Raw genomic sequence first — 15,775 nt, 5'->3', positions numbered from 1 at the left:
TGACGTGTTGCTATTATACTTTTCCTCTGATTGTTCCAGTCCTGGTTTTGGCTACAAATACTCTACGTGTGAACATAGCCTAAAGTTTAGAGCAATGATATGATTGGTTGCAGCTTCTCTACAGCGCATCCTAATGTGTATTGTGATCGCAGCCTGTACAAGTGTAGGATGTAATTGGGGGAAATTGGCAGGTGACGAGGTCCAGCTGGGGCTGGTGAGGTCCGGGCAGGATAAAGCTGAGGCTCGGCCACAGCTCCACACATCAGATACATGAGTTATGGCAGGGTTCATGTGTTCGCCTTTTAATGCCTTCAATAACTATGGCAATAATTTCAGACAAGCACCTCCTGGGCCAACTCCACAGGCAACAACCAGAAATAAGCAGACGACCTGGAAGACAAGCAAGAGCTCAGAGGCCACAGACTACCTGGACAACTTCCAGCGGGCCCAGCTCAAAGCCATCCTGTCCCAAGTGAACCCCAATCTGACTCCGCGGCTCCGTAAGGCCAATACTAAGGAGGTTGGGGTGCAGGTGAACCTGCGGGTTGATACTGGGATCCAGTGCTCTTTGGGACCTCGCACACTGCGCAGGCCTCTCCCGCCTCCTCCCAGCAATGTGGCCAACCCTGTGCAATTCACTCGGCCGGTGGCTGTGTACTCGCCGGTGGTGGATCGCAGGGTGTTCTCCCTCCCGCATGGGTGTCGTGTTCCTAACAAAAGTCCAGCCCTCCCCGACTACAAGGAGGTCGGCGATTACAAGGAAGATGCTGATCGCAAGTTAGAGATTGAAGAGAAATCAACTGAGCAGGTGGCAGAAAAGATCCTGGAGAAAGAGATCAACGTGGATGAGAAGAGATCTGCATTCCAGGTACAGGCACTTGGGACAGGGTTGTGATGCTGGGATCTGGTGCATTGATTTGAATGAAATTCTTCCTGTGTAATGACCCAGGTATACTGTACATTTGGGACCTTTACCAACACACATCCCCCCCCCATTTCACTGAGCCTTGGCAGAGCCGTTCACTTGGATGGCCTCTGACTTGGCAGTAATTATCTTTTTCAAACCTGCTCCAGAATGTAGCATGTCTGACAGACTAATACTGCCAGGCTAGAAGCCAGTTACTGACCCTGTTGAGATCCTGACAAATCTTGATTGTAGGCAATGTGGTGTGAACATTGACTTAAGTTTATAATTCAGGTCATTAGTGTACATTGTATCAGAGATCCCTGGTTTGGCAGCACTTTACCATCTTGCACTATCACTTCATTGCAAATATTCATTTATTGCTTCTGGAGCACAATATGAGAAATCTCTGCATGTAGTCCACCTGAGCAGAATAGTCTTGCCTGGGGGGTGTACGCTTTCTCCACTATCTCCCAGACACTGACAATCACAGGTCTGCAGGATCTGATACTTCTAGATCAGCTGCTGAACATGATTGGTGTGTCTGAGAAGGAGGGATGAAATTCCTCCAGAGAAGATTGTGAAGGAACCCCCAGCTGGCCTGTAAGCAGGGACTTCATATAGTGCTCCAAAAGTAGCAAATGTGACATGAAGTGATACAGCGCAAAATGGGAAAGTGGTAAGGAATCAGGGGAGCTCAGGGCTCTTTCCAAGGTAGCTAACTCAAATTATTATATGTATATAAATTCTATATTTATTTATATTATTCCCCCCCCCCAGCAAGTGACCAGTTCGGTTCAAAGTTGGCCCTGCTCCAATTTCTGGGGTCTAAAGTTATGTGGTACAGCCCTGCTCCTGATCTCTCAGGTGCACTATTGGCACGCACAAAGAAAATGTACGCCATGGTGCAAACACTAGCACCTGACCTTGATGTACACAGAAGTCTGAATATGTGATCAAGGAGATAAGCAGCCAAGTACTCCACTTATCTCGCTGGAGTACGAAAGGATTGAGCATGTTGAGTTCTTACTGCCTGATCCATCACTAACACCATAGGAGTCTGGATACTCCCTAGACACATTAAATGAAAGTCCGGCTCACCCAACATTTATCTGGTGATACAGCTGGTATTTTGGTGACTATCTTGTGCTGATAACATGTGGATATCTTTCCATGGGAATGTGCTGTAGTTTCTGGCTTGGATTTTTGTGGCGCTCAGCCATAGATTTTAGCCCAATATATCTGATAATGCCATTGGGTTCTGTTCATATCATCGATTATGAATAGAAACTGATGTCGTTGCCAGGTCAGCCATATGATGGGCACTGGTGGCATCTGACAGGTCCATCTGATATTTAATGGGGTCAAGTTTCAGATTTGTTCACAACTGTGATGGTTCCCCCTTTTTTTTTTTTTTTTTTTTTTTTTGTGGCATGTGACTAAGTCATTCTGAGTAGCCAGCTTGGGTAGGAGTCCTCCTTGGCAGTCTTCTGGGTTTGCCCATGGAACCCTACTGTTCATGGGACCCTTGACTGGGGTGGATAACTCTCTCGACTGTGGCTAGTCTGATAGGGGGGTATTTTGCTTTCCTCAGTTAATTTAGTACCATGGACTGTCTAATGTTGAGAAGGAATGACTATACTGTGGCTATAATCATGTTCTTTCAGTTCCTGGAACAGAAATATGGCTACTTCCACTGCAAAGAATGCAAAACCCGGTGGGAGAGCGCGTATGTGTGGTGTATATCTGGAAGTAACAAGGTGAGACTTTGATTTACTGTATTTAAATGAGGTTGCTCATCCACATAAACACTGCATTTTCTCAGAACATGTCAATCTGGCCTGTGGGGCAAGAATATTTGGCCCGCGACTCTAGGTGGCCTACACCTGCACAGCATCGCACTTGAAGCTGTATCAGCATCCTGGATACTAATAGTTGAAAGTAGGAGCGTGTCAGCTGATGCTCCCTCCGGCATCTTTATCTCTGTCAAATGTCTCAGTGCAGCAGGCGCGATGTAAAAGTTCAGTGAAGTCCAGATTCTGGCGAGATTACTCTATGAACCGTACAGTGACTCCTGCATTAAATGGCACTTTTGTTGCTACTTACCCTTTGCATTGCAAGCTTTTTAACCCACGTGAATAGGTTTTAGCATGGCTCTCAAGCATTCCAGATCCAGCGGGATAGTCTGGATTTGGGGGTGATGTCTCTTGTAGTAGTGAGATGAGGTTTATGCTCTATTGCCAAATTAGTGTTAACTAAGTACCCCATGTTTCCAAGTATTGCTACATGCTTGCCAAGGGGGATATATCTATTTTATACACTAAACGCTGCTTTAAATCTGCACCAAAAGTGCCTTGGGGAGGAGGGTGCATAAAAAAATGCAATAAACAAGAGTGTTGTGTAAAAAATAAAAACCCACAATTTATGCAGTGTGTGAATACAGCCTTAGGTACAAAAAAGCAATGCCTCATAGTGAAGCTTATGTAAAAATTAGGTTATGAATGAGTGAAAAAAAAAAAAAAAAAGATCCATAGGTCCCAACCTTCCCAGATAGAGCGGACCGTCCCGTATGTGGGTGTACAACCTGCTCTCCTGGGCAGCTTGCTGAATGTCACTGCCACTGCCCCTCTGAAATCTCCTCCTGCCAGGGTAGAAGGAAACGATAAATGGATGTTTGGGCATGGTCAAAATGTGCTACATAATGTGACCTGTGTTCTGTAAAGGTAGGGGATGGTTACTACTAATAATGAAGTGACTGGTGTGTAACTGCAGCCTCCTTATTTCGGCAGTACATGGTCAGTGAGTTGGCTGTGATACCTTTACTTGCCCTGGGGTGAGCTCTTAATAAAAATTTGTCTATTACAGGTCTATTTTAAACAACTTTGTCGAAAGTGCCAAAAAGGATTCAATCCCTACAGAGTGGAAGCAATTCAATGCCAAGTAAGTGCCGACTGTAGTCAGCCCAACCCTATGGTCTCTAGTGGGTGGCTAAAGCTTGTTGACTGTCACTCTGGACCTAGGATACGAAGTAGGAGTACATCAGAACAGCGGTAACTCTGTCCTGATCTCTAGGTGGGTTCTCAATGACAAATGATGTGAAGTCTGACTGCCAGGTTCCCATCCATCACCCAGAAGGGGGCGTTTGGGATCTCCTTTTTAAAAGGAGCTCTGCATGCAAATCGCCTCCCCATTCCCTGTCTATGGGAGTTATGGAGACACAAGTGCAGCTGAGAACTCGTCACCTATCCTGCTTTGCTGTGCCAACCTCTGTAAGACTACCACTACTTATAATTCTGTTAATTGCATCTATTTTGTCTGCAGTCATGTGGAATATCATAAATGTAAAAATGGTAAGAAACCCTATGTACAACAAATATATGCCCTTGGGTAACTAGTCTTTAAAGCTTATATTGACACATTGTGTTAACCTCTCCCTGACATAGGAACACTATGTAGTAGTTCCATCCTATGTATGGAGCTGGCTCAGGAGCTGAGCCTGCTCCATACACAGCAAATGCCATCTGTGTTCTACAGTCAGTATATGCCTAGAACTGCAGCGACCAGAGCTTGCTTTTGATCACTGCTGTTCATCAGGAACCTGTCATTTAGCTTTATGCATCTGAAATGGATGACCTACAAGTCCCTGGCTGCTTGATTGCAGCCAAGTTTTAGTTGATCGCTGCAGTGTTTCAGAGAGCATAACTTGAAAAGCTGACCAGGGACTATATAGAGAACCCTGACCAATCCACAGAGGTTCTCAACCAACTTCTCCCTGCTCCAGTTGACTGATGGGTCTCCTGTGTGTACATGGGGATTGACCTATTAATCAACTGAAGCAGGTTTAGGAGAAGCTGGCCAAGGACTGCACACACTAGGCTGAACTCTCTGGTCTTCTGTCTTTTTAACTCTGACTCACTGCCATATGAGAACTTGATTTCAGCCATGCAATGTCTGATTCATGCTACCTGTAGTCCAGGCATCATTAATCTGACAAGTTCTTTTTAAATGTTACTGATGGCAGCACTTAATGGCACAATTGCCAGTGTGCACCAGCTTCCCTTTCAAACTTTAAGCAGAGAATATGGTTTATGAACAAGAAAAGCACATGACTATGAAATTGTCATATCAGCACAGCTTCAATATGAAGACACCAGCACACTGGATACACAGCTTACAGCCAGCCTATACTACAGGGAGTCACTCGCACAAGAGCAAAATCTAAAACTGGGCCCAGGCTGCATATCATGGGGTTTGAGAATGAAGATCAGACTAAAATTTAGTGCAATTTTATTAACTAAAGGTAGCCAATACCATGTGGATTAATTTTTCTGTCCTTAAAGAAAACCTGTCATGTCGTGTGTGTGTGTGTATATATGGTTAATGGCCTTAAAGGTGCCTGGCCGCCTACTGAAAGTGCAGCTCCTCAGAGAAAATGGACTTTATTACTCAAGGGAGATGCCAGCTTTGCCATACAAGCATGGTGGTGCAGCTAGTCACCATTCACACTACACCCCAGCTCTGACATGCTTCAGACTGATCTGTGAAAGTACCTGGCTGTGAGCAGTGACTATAGCCAGGCCACACACCTGACTGAAAGTTGGCAGCTCCCAAGAGGAATAAAGTTCACTTTCTCCCAGGAGCTGCACTCCGTATGGTGGCCAGGCACCTTTTTAACGCGGTTAACCTGCAGAGCAACCCTATGTCTGCAGGATGGGTGCCCTTAACATCAACACTCTAAAATAAATAAACTTTTCATGTCTTAAACCACTGAGGGTTAGGCTAGTTACTTAGAAGGATATTGTAGATGCTTAATAACACTTCTGTTTTCTGATATACCCTTATCTTTTAGATCTGCTCCAAGACTCGCTGCTCCTGTCCACAGAAGAAAAGGCATATAGATCTGAAGAGGCCACACCGCCAGGAACTGTGTGGTCGCTGCAAAAACAAAAAGCTTTCATGTGACAACACTTACAGCTTCAAGTATATTGTGTAGAGGAGCATGGCTGGCAATGTTTGACACGCACTTTGCTCAATGCATGTAGCACTTTGTTGAATTGGCACTGAATCATGGCTATTGACCCGGCATTGGAAAATGGACTAAAGATTTTTGTATCTGTCTTGTAGAGTAGCACCATTTTGTATACATTGTAAATAAAGTTGGTTTAAAATATATACAACTTGGCATGTGCAAACCGTTGTCATCACTGGGTGTGTATTATGTAAGTGGCGGGGGGGGGGGGGGAGAATGACTTGTATACTCCACTTCCCCAGGTCCAGCACGGAGTCTCGACTTCTGCTCCCTCTGTCTGTTATTGCATCGCTGGTAATGGCTCCTAGGACTTAACTAAACTTGTTATCTCTAAAACTGAGAAGTTTTACTCTGGCCACTACTCTATTTTGTTCTTGAGGATTGACTCATCTTTTTGAGTGATGTTGGCAACAGCTGATATTACAGGATTTCCTGAGGGCGTCTGGTCTGACACTTCAGTCACTGGACTAGATCAGAGCAGTGTAGATCCAAACTTCTTTGACATTTAGTGGATGGAAATGCACAGTTGTCGTCTGACGCACTTCCATCTTGGAGTTGGGTTCCCCCTTATCCAATTCTCCACAATTTAACACAACCCACTCGGTCCAAGAGAGAAACGTTGATATGTGACCAGTAGCTTAAGTACTGAAGGGCACAGAGTGCAGTCATCTCAGGTCCCTTACTCTAAGGTGCCCAGCACCTGGTGCAACCGCTACTCTAAACTATCAGCATGTGCCACGCACCCATACAGTTGTACTCTCTGGTAGAGCAGGGAGGCATCCCTGCACTACCTCTCCACATTCTTTAGACTGCAGGTCAATTTAAGCCTACAATCTACAGAAAAGCAGGGAGATGCACAGACTAGGTGGGGGGGGGAGGCAGCATAACATCATGGCAGGACTCTGCGTGCCCCCATGCTATGGCATCACTGCATTGGGTTGGTAGGCCTCTTCTGCTGGAGGACTCCAAGATCCATGGTTAGTTGAGTATAAGATGGTGTGGGAGGGCTACTGTGGGGCTCATGCAGTGTAGAGGGGAACTAAATAAAGGGGGTATTCTGGACATTAAGGGCAATTAAGAAGCTAGGATGTTGTGACTGTAAACTGAGTACACAGAGGGAATTATTACTTTATAAAGGCAAAAAATATGGGTACTGTTTTCTAAGGCACTCGCACAAGCAATTAACTTTTTTTTTTTTTTTTGTGGAACTTTGCCATCTAAAGGGCACAATGGTGGGTATTATGTGGGGTACTAAGAGTCAGTAATGGGACACAGGCAACAGTTCAGTATTTGGTTCAGAATTTGGTTATCAGAGATTGGGAATAGATGGATAATGTGACTCAAATGTCTGTTAACAGAAGTGCAAAAGGGTTTTATCTGAGTAAAAAAATGAATTAGTAAAAGTTATGCTAACCTGGTATTATGATCACACACCATATTAGAGCATGTAATCCCAGCTGCTGCGAGTCCATGGGTCCTAGGACAAGATGCATATAGGTAGAAGGAAAATATTGTGGAGAATCTGCACTGCTGACAAAGGAAAGGACAAATCTAAGTGCACACAAGGTTGTGCGGTAAAATTGCAGTTTTCATTGATGGCTATGCGTTTTGAAATGCCTTACTGTTCCTCAGGATAAAACCTTATGTAAGTTGGCAGAGTATAGAGATGGATTCAAATCATGGTGCCAAAACACATGTTAAAGCTAATCATGACTATTTCAGCCAACGCTAGTGGTTTCAAAGGAAAAGTAAAAAAAAAAAAAAAACGAAAAACAAACTTTCACATGGAAAAACTTACATGTGAATACTGTTAAAGGGGCTGACAACCCCTTCTTGGTCCAAATGTTTGCCCCCCTCCCACCTCCCTTCTGAAAAAAATAAAAAACTTATACTTTCCTCCTATGCTGGCGTGGTATCGGCACTCGCTCTACCCAGGGCTCTCGTGTGGTTGTTGTGACACATGACCCCGGCGTCACTGTCTCCACCTCCTGTTGACTTGAATATGAAGTGGAAGTCCGGGCTGCAGCTGATCTTGCGCCTTCATGTTTAATTCGATAATAGACCTTATGCTCATCAGAAATAAAGTAATTTTTTTTCTTCAACTGCCTGGGCATATACCACAGAACTTCTCTGTGGGTGTCTTATTCTTCTCTGACAATGGGTAAGTAAGATGTGGCCATGCCCACAGAAGTTCTGTGGTATATGCCCAGTTGGTTGAATGGAAACTATTTAGGGTGGCATTTGAGGGAAAGATTTACCTTTGCTCCTTCCCATACCCTCTACTCTGGTATACCAACAGAGACTTAATTGAGGCTATTGTACCAGGTATGATGAGTCCCTTTCTCTGTTTATATATTTTTTGGGGTATTATCATTTGCTTTAGCTTTTAATTAATAAAGTATATGTTTAATTAGAAATGTGGTGTCACCAGCACTGTGCACAAAAAAACTTCATTTTGTAAAGTGACATCAGTCTAGATACAATATTTCTTATATATTTATGTATGGAGTGCCGAAATTCGTTTTGCAATTTAGATGACTTTTTTTCTTCAGAGCACCTGAATAGACCAGTGAGCGACCCCTCTCTTTTTACTATTAATCATTTTTGGGATCCCGCTCCTGGGACATTGCAGCAGGTACATGTTCACACTATTAGAAGTTTGACAGCCTTTTTTCTGACCATGCGTCCCTCTCACTAATTCATTCTATTCATTCACAGGTGGTTTTAACCAGCTCTACCAGCCCATACACTGTAGGTTTAAAGCCCAAGCAGAGACATATTGTCCATACAGGCTTACAGCCCAAGAGTGGCATATCCAGTGGTAGCGTAGTTACCCATCATACGAAGGTGACCTTGTCGTGGTTGATGGGCACACATAAATTGGCCAAATTATGCGCAAAAAAACTTCATTTTGTAAAGTGACATCAGTCTAGATACAGTATTTCTTATATATTCATGTATAGAGTGCCAAAGTTCTTTTTGCTATTCAAACCAGCACTGGTTCAGTCATTGCTCAGTACATAGACTGAACTCAGGGAGCAGTGGCTGTAACCACAATCAGTCTTTGAAGTTGGGTTTCTGTCATAACTTTCAATGTTGTTGAGTTCTGGGGTGACCAGTTCACCAGCCATGTCTTGATATAATAACAGTCTTCCTTCAACCTTAGTAACAGTTTTTAAGTCCATCTAGTTCAACCCATAGCCTAACACGTTGATCCAGAGGAAGGCAAAAAAAAAACACATTTATCAACACGAAGCTCTACATTGGGGAAAAAAAATTCCTTCCGGACTCCATACGACAATCAGACTAGTTCCCTGGATCAACGCCCTATCAAGGAATCTAGTGTATATATAACCTGTAATATACTTTTCAAGAAAGGCATCCATGCCCTTCTTAAATTTTAATAGTGAATCACTCATTACAACATCATGCGGCAGAGAGTTCCATAGTCTCACTGCTCTTACAGTAAAGAATCCCCGTCTGTGATTATGATTAAACCTTCTTTCCTCCAGACGTAGAAGATGCCCCCTTGTCCCCGTCTCAGGCCTCAGAGTAAAAAGATCAGTAGAAAGGTCTTTGTACTGTCCCCTCATATACTTGTACATAGTAATAAGATCACCCCTAAGCCTTCTTTTTTCCACAGTAAATAACCCCAAGTGTAATAACCTGTCTTGGTATTGCAGACCCCCCAGTCCTCTAATAACCTGTCTTGGTATTGCAGACCCCCCAGTCCTCTAATAACCTTGGTCGCTCTTCTCTGCACCAGCTCTAGTTCAGCTATGTCTTTCTTATACACTGGAGACCAGAACTGTACACAGTATTCTAAGTGTGGTCGTACTAGTGACTTGTATAGAGGTAAAATTATGTTCTCCTCATGAGCATCTATGCCTCTTTTAACCCCTTTACAGCCTGTGACGTATTAGTACGCACAGGCTGTAATCCCCCGGTTCAGTGAGGGCTCCGGTGGTGAGCCCGCACTGAACCGAGCACATGTCAGCTGATTATTACAGCTGACATGTGCCCGCAACAGCCGCGGGTGGAATCGCGATCCACCCGCGTCTGTTAACATGTTAAATGCTGCTGTCAATCTCCGACAGCGGCATTTAACGCGCGCTTCCGGGAAGCGCGTCCTAAGCCCCGCCCATCAGCGACCCCCGTCACGTGATCGTGGGTCACCGATGGGTGGGCATGACAACTCAGGGTCTGCAGCAGACGCCTGCCGTTGTCATGAGCTGGTCGCTATGAGTGCCACCTAGTGGTCAGCGCTCATAGCACAGGACCATTTCTGCTGCATACAGGGGATCTGCTGATCCCCTCTATGTAGCAGAGGCGAGCGGACAGTTGCTGCTTAGAAGCATGCAAAAAGTGAAAAAAAAAAAGTTTTTAAAAATATAAAAAAAATTAAAAAAATATAACAGTTTAAATCACCCCCCTTTTGCCCCATTCAAAATAAAATATTTAAAAAAAAACCTGCATAGACATATTTGGTATCGCTGCGTTCAGAATCGCCCCATCTATCAATATAAAAAAAGAATTAATCCGAATGGTAAACGGTGTAACGAGAAAAAAATTCTAAACGCCAGAATTACGTTTTTGGGTCGCTGCAAAATTGCAATAAAATGCAATAACGGGCGATCAAAACATCGGATGTACCCCAAAATGTTATCAATAAAAACATCAGCTCGGCGCGCAAAAAATAAGCCCTCACCCAGCCCCAGATCCTGAAAAATGGAGACGCTACAGGTCTTAGAAAATGGCGCTATTTTTTTTTTTACCAAATTTTGGAATTTTTTTTTCACCACTTAAATAAAAAAAGAACCTATACATGTTTGGTGTCTATGAACTCGTAATGACCTGTAGAATAAGAAGGGCAGGTCAGTTTTAGCATTCAGTGAACGTGGTAAAAAAAAAAAAAAACTGTGGTATTGCACTTTTTTTGCAATTTCACCGCACTTGGAATTTTTTTCCCGTACACGATATGGTAAAACTAGTAATGGCGTTGAAAGTACAACTCGTCCCGCAAAAAATAAGCCCTCACATGGCCATATTGACCAAAAAATAAAAATGCTATGGCTCTGGGAACAAGGGGAGCAAAAAAACGAAAATGGAAAAACGACAAAACCCAAGGTTGCGAAAGGGTTACATCCCATTATTTTATTTGCCTTTTCAGCAGCTACCTGACACTGGCCACTAAGATCATCTCTCAACCGTTGGAAATTTGCCTTCATGAAGTTTAGTGTCCTTGTAACACCTCTACTACACATCTTATTAAAGGATAAGTGAAAACTTTTTATTTTGTGATCACTATTATCACTATTACCCAGGTGACCCCCAACTTACATATAAACACACGCCCCCCCCTCTCTCTTGCTTGTACGGTCATTTCTGAACAGACTATAGCCCTGTAAATTAACTACCCAGTCATGGATCTTGTCCAGCTATGTCTCAGATATCCCCACCATGTCATAATTATTTTCCAACAAAATTAATTCTAATTCCTCCATTTTGTTGGTGAGGCTTCTGGCATTAGTGTACATGCATTTTATGTATCTCTCTGTACCTCTATTCCTTCTTACTATATTGACTTTTCTAACCCCACCCCCAACTTCTTTATTAGTGCAGATAGTGACCTGGGCACAATCTTCTCCACCTATAAAATGAATACCCCCCCAATTCCTAGTTTAAACACTCCTCCAACCTACTAGCCACTTTCGCCCCCAGCACAGCTGCACCCTCCCCATTGAGGTGCAGCCCGTCCCTAGCGTAGAACCTGTAGCCAACTGAGAAGTCGGCCCAGTTCTCCAGGAACCCAAACCCCTCCTTCCTACACCAATTCCTGAGCCACTTATTTATCTTCCTAATCTCCCGTTGCCTCTCTGGCGTTGTACGTGGTACAGGCACTGTCTTGACAGCAGTGAGCTTGAAGTTATTTATTGTTAATCTTCAAATCAAAGCAAATGAATTTTAAAGGGCGTTTCATTATGTAAAATAGAATGGGTTTATACAAGTCACAATCAATTAATTAGGGTATCAATTAATTAACCAGGGAATCAATTAACCATGCCAGAGCAATTCTTTATAGAGATCTGAAGTTTTCGAGAAGAAGGTTTTGTGAATGTGTGTCCTTGCTAAAGGAAATGTAGCAGTTATAACATAACGTCATATAATACATGCTGTGCTGTCTCAGGAAAGCTCATCACAACTTATTGGAAACATTTACATGGATTTTCTTTTTATAATTTTTTTATTATGTATACTCCTTTTCACATGAAAAGCGCCATGGAATAAATGGCGGTATAATAGTATTAATAATTGGCTACAATTGCAAAGTGAATAAAAGCAAGCAATTTGTCCGTCCTCGACATCATCCTCCTCAACGTCGTTCATATTCTCGATGTCGTCCTCCTTCTCAACGTCGTCCTCCTCCTCGACGTCGCCCTCCTCCTCGACGTCGCCCTCCTCCTCGACATCGTCCTCGATGTCGTCCTTCTCCTCGACATCGTCCTCATCCTCCTCATCCGTCCTCGACATCGTTGTCGTCCTCGACATCGTTGTTGTCGTCCTCGTCCGTTCTCGACATCGTCCTCTTCCTCCTCGTCCGTCCTCTACATCGTCCTCCTCTTCCTCGTCAGTCCTCGACATCGTCCTCCTCTTCCTCGTCAGTCCTCGACATCGTCCTCCTCCTCCTCGTCCGTCCTCGACATCGTCCTCCCCCTCATCTTCGTTCAATCTCGACATCGTCCGCCTAGTTCTCCTCGTCCCTCCTTGACATCGTCCTCCCCCTTCTCAACATTGTCTTCCTAGTCCTCCTGGTCCCTCCTCTACATAGTCGTACTCCTCATATGTCCTCAACGTCAACCTCCACAACATTGCTCTGGCCTCCTCTTCGTCCGCTCTCGACATCCTCCTCCTCGTCCGTCCTCAACATTGTCCTCCTCCTAGTCTGTACTCCTACTCGTCCGTCCTCGACATCATCCTCCTCGTCTGTCCTCGACATTGCCCTTCTCCTCTTCGTCCGTCCTCTACAAAGTCCTCCGTCGTTGACATTGTCATCCTCCTCTGTCCTCGACGTTGTCCTTCTCCTTATGTACTGTATGTCCGTCTGCGACCTCCTCGTCCTCCTACTTCTCCAGTCCATCTGTCCACGACCTCCTCATCCTCCTCCTCTGGGTCCATTGGTCCGCAACCCCCTCATCCTCCTTCTTCGGTCCACGACCTCCTTCTGTTCACTACCTCCTCTTCCTCCTCCTTCAATACGTTGTTCTGCGACCTCCTTGTTCCCTTCCTCTGGTCCGTCAGTACATGACCTCGTCGTCCTTCTTTTCTCGTCCGCGACTTCTTCGCCCTCTGGTCTGTTGGTCTTTAATCTCCTCTGGTGCATCGGTCTGCAACCTTCTCGTCCTGCTCCTCCGGACCGCGACCTCAACGTCATCCTCCTTCGGTTCGCAACCTCCTCGAACTCCTCAGGTCTGCGACCTCTTTGTCCTCATCATCCTCCTCTGGTCCACAACCTTTTCATCCTCCAGTCCATTGGTCCACTACCTCCTCTTCCTCCGGTCCGCGACCTCATCCTCCTCGTCCTCCTCCTCCGGTCCATCGATCCGCGACCTCCTTATCTTCAGCCTCCGGTCCGTTGGTCCATGACCTCCTCTGTTCTGTTGGTTCGCTACCTCCTCGTCCTCTTCCTTCAGTACGTTGGTCTGTGACCTCCTCGTCCTCTGCCTATGGTCCGTCAGTACGTGACCTCCTCGTCCTTCTTTTCTGGTCTGCGACTTCCTCGTCCTCTGATCTGTTGGTCTGTAATCTCCTCTGGTCCGTCAGTCTGCAACCTTCTCGTCCTGCTCCTCCAGACCACGACCTCAATGTCATCCTCCTTCGGTTCTCAACCTCCTCGAACTCCTCTGGTCTGCGACCTCTTCGTCCTCATCATCCTCCTCTGGTCCACAACCTTTTCATCCTCCGGTCCATTGGTCCACTACCTCCTCTTCCTCCGGTCCGCGACCTCCTCGTCCTCCTCCTCTGGTCCATCGATCCGCGACCTCCTTATCTTCAGCCTCCGGTCCGTTGGTCCATGACCTCCTCTGGTCTGTTGGTCCGTGAACTCCTTGTCCTCCTCCTCTTCTGGTCTGTCAGTTCCCGACCTCCTTGTCCTCTGGTCCACTACATCTTTGTCCTCCATCAGTCCGTGACCTCCTCGTCCTTCACCAGTCTGTCGGTCCATGACCTCCTCCTCCTCCTCCTCTGGTCTACGATCTCCTCATCCTCCTCCGGTCTGTTACCTCCTTGCCCTCCTTCTCCGGCCCGTCGGCTTGCAAAATCCTCCTCATCCTCATCCTCTGGTCTGCTACCTCCTTGTCCTCCTCTGGTCCATTGGTCCGCTACCACCTCGTCATCCTCCTCCGGTCCGTCGGTCCGCAACCTCCTCTTCCTCCTCCAGTCTGTCGGTCTGCGACCTCCTCCTCCTCCTCTAGTCCATCGGTCTGCTACCTCCTCGTCCTTTGTTCTACCGGTCCGCAACCTCCTCTTTCTCTTTCTCTGATGCGCAACCTTCTCTTCCTCCTCCGGTCTGTGACATCCTCCTTCTTCTCTGGTTTGTCGGTCCTCTACCTTCTCCTCCGGTCCATCAGTCTGCTACATCCTCGTTCTTCTCCGTTGGTCCGCGACTTCCTTGTCCCCTCCTCCTCCTCCTTCGTCGGTCCGTGACCTCCCCTCTTCCTCTTGTCCTCCAACTCCTCCTCTGGTCCGTTGGTCTGCTACTTCCTCATCCTCCGGGCTGTCGGTCCGCGACCTGCTTGTCCTACTCCTCCGGTCCATCGGTTTGTGATCTCCTTGTCCTCCTTCGGTCCTCCATCTCCTCGTCCCTTCCTCCTCCCCCTGTCCATCGGTCCGCAACCTCCTTGTCCCCTCCTCCGGTCCGCTACCTCCTCCTTCTGTCAATCAATCTGTGACGTCTTCCGCCTCTGCTCCTTCTGTTTGTGACCTCCTCGTCCTCCTCCTCTGGTACTCCTCCTCTTTGTTCCTTCTCCATCCTCCTCCTCCGCTCCTTGTCCCCTCCTCATACTTCAGGCCGTCGGTCTGCGAACTCCTTTGCCTCCTCCTCCAATCCGTCTGTCCGTGTCCTCCTCCTCCTCCTGTCCGTCGGTCAGCGTCCTCCTCCACCAGTCGATCGGTCCGTGACCTCCTCATCCTCCTCCGTCGTTTCGCAACCTCCTCGTCCTCTTTCTCCAGTCCGTCGGTCCGCATTGTCCTCCGGTCTTCCTCCTCCTCCTTGTCCCCTCCTCCTTCGGTCTGTCGTTCCGCAATCTCCTCGTCCTCCTCCGGTCCACAAACTTTTCATCCTCCTCCTCCGGTCCGTCAGTCCGCTGCCTCCTTGTCCTCCTCCTCTGGTCTGTCGGTCCACGACTTCCTCCTCCTCCGGTCCACTACCTCCTTTCCCTCCTCCTCCTCCGGTTTCTCGATCCGCGACATTTTTTTCTTCCTCCTCCTCCAGTTCGTTGGTTCACTACCTCCTCTTCGTCGTCCTCCGGTCGGTTTGTCCACAACCTCCTAGTCCTTCCCATCCTCCTCCAGTTCGTCTGTCTGCTACCTCCTCATCCTCCTCCTCTGGTACGTATGTCCGCTACTTCCTCATCCTCCTCATCTTCCTACAGTCCGTCAGTCCGCGACCTCCTCGTCTTCCTCCTTCAGACCGAGACCTCCTCATTCATGTCCTCCTTATTCACGTCCTCCTCTGGTCCGTTGATCACCGACCTCCTCATCCTTCTCCTCTGGTCTGCGTCCTCCTCCTCCGGTCCATCAGTCCGCTACCTCCTCCAGTCAGCTACCTTCTCGTCCTCCGTCAG

At 46.5% G+C, this 15,775-nt stretch overlaps 1 protein-coding gene across 1 annotated transcript; it reads left to right on the top strand.

Annotated features, from left to right (window-relative positions):
* Positions 1-277: 277 nt before the first annotated feature.
* On the top strand, positions 278-5,897 carry ZAR1L (zygote arrest 1 like). The gene is made up of 4 exons (XM_073669843.1): positions 278-868; positions 2,572-2,664; positions 3,770-3,844; positions 5,754-5,897. The coding sequence occupies exons 1-4, from the start codon at positions 278-280 to the stop codon at positions 5,895-5,897; spliced, it is 903 nt and encodes a 300-aa protein (XP_073525944.1).
* Positions 5,898-15,775: the final 9,878 nt, after the last annotated feature.

The sequence above is a fragment of the Phyllobates terribilis genome, unplaced genomic scaffold, assembly GCF_046119375.1.
Source record: "Phyllobates terribilis strain yellow unplaced genomic scaffold, ASM4611937v1 Scaffold_2__4_contigs__length_985480577, whole genome shotgun sequence".
In the NCBI taxonomy this organism is placed as follows: domain Eukaryota; kingdom Metazoa; phylum Chordata; class Amphibia; order Anura; family Dendrobatidae; genus Phyllobates; species Phyllobates terribilis.
Note: the sequence above shows the minus strand (reverse complement) of the source record. Positions and strands in the feature narration are given on the sequence as shown.

Bases quoted from the DNA above. Each gene is read 5' to 3' on its own strand.
- ZAR1L (XM_073669843.1), top strand. From the start codon at position 278: ATGGCAGGGTTCATGTGTTCGCCTTTTAATGCCTTCAATAACTATGGC. The intron at 2,665-3,769 runs GTGAGACTTTGA...TGTCTATTACAG, and splicing joins GTATATCTGGAAGTAACAAG to GTCTATTTTAAACAACTTTG. The intron at 3,845-5,753 runs GTAAGTGCCGAC...CTTATCTTTTAG, and splicing joins TGGAAGCAATTCAATGCCAA to ATCTGCTCCAAGACTCGCTG.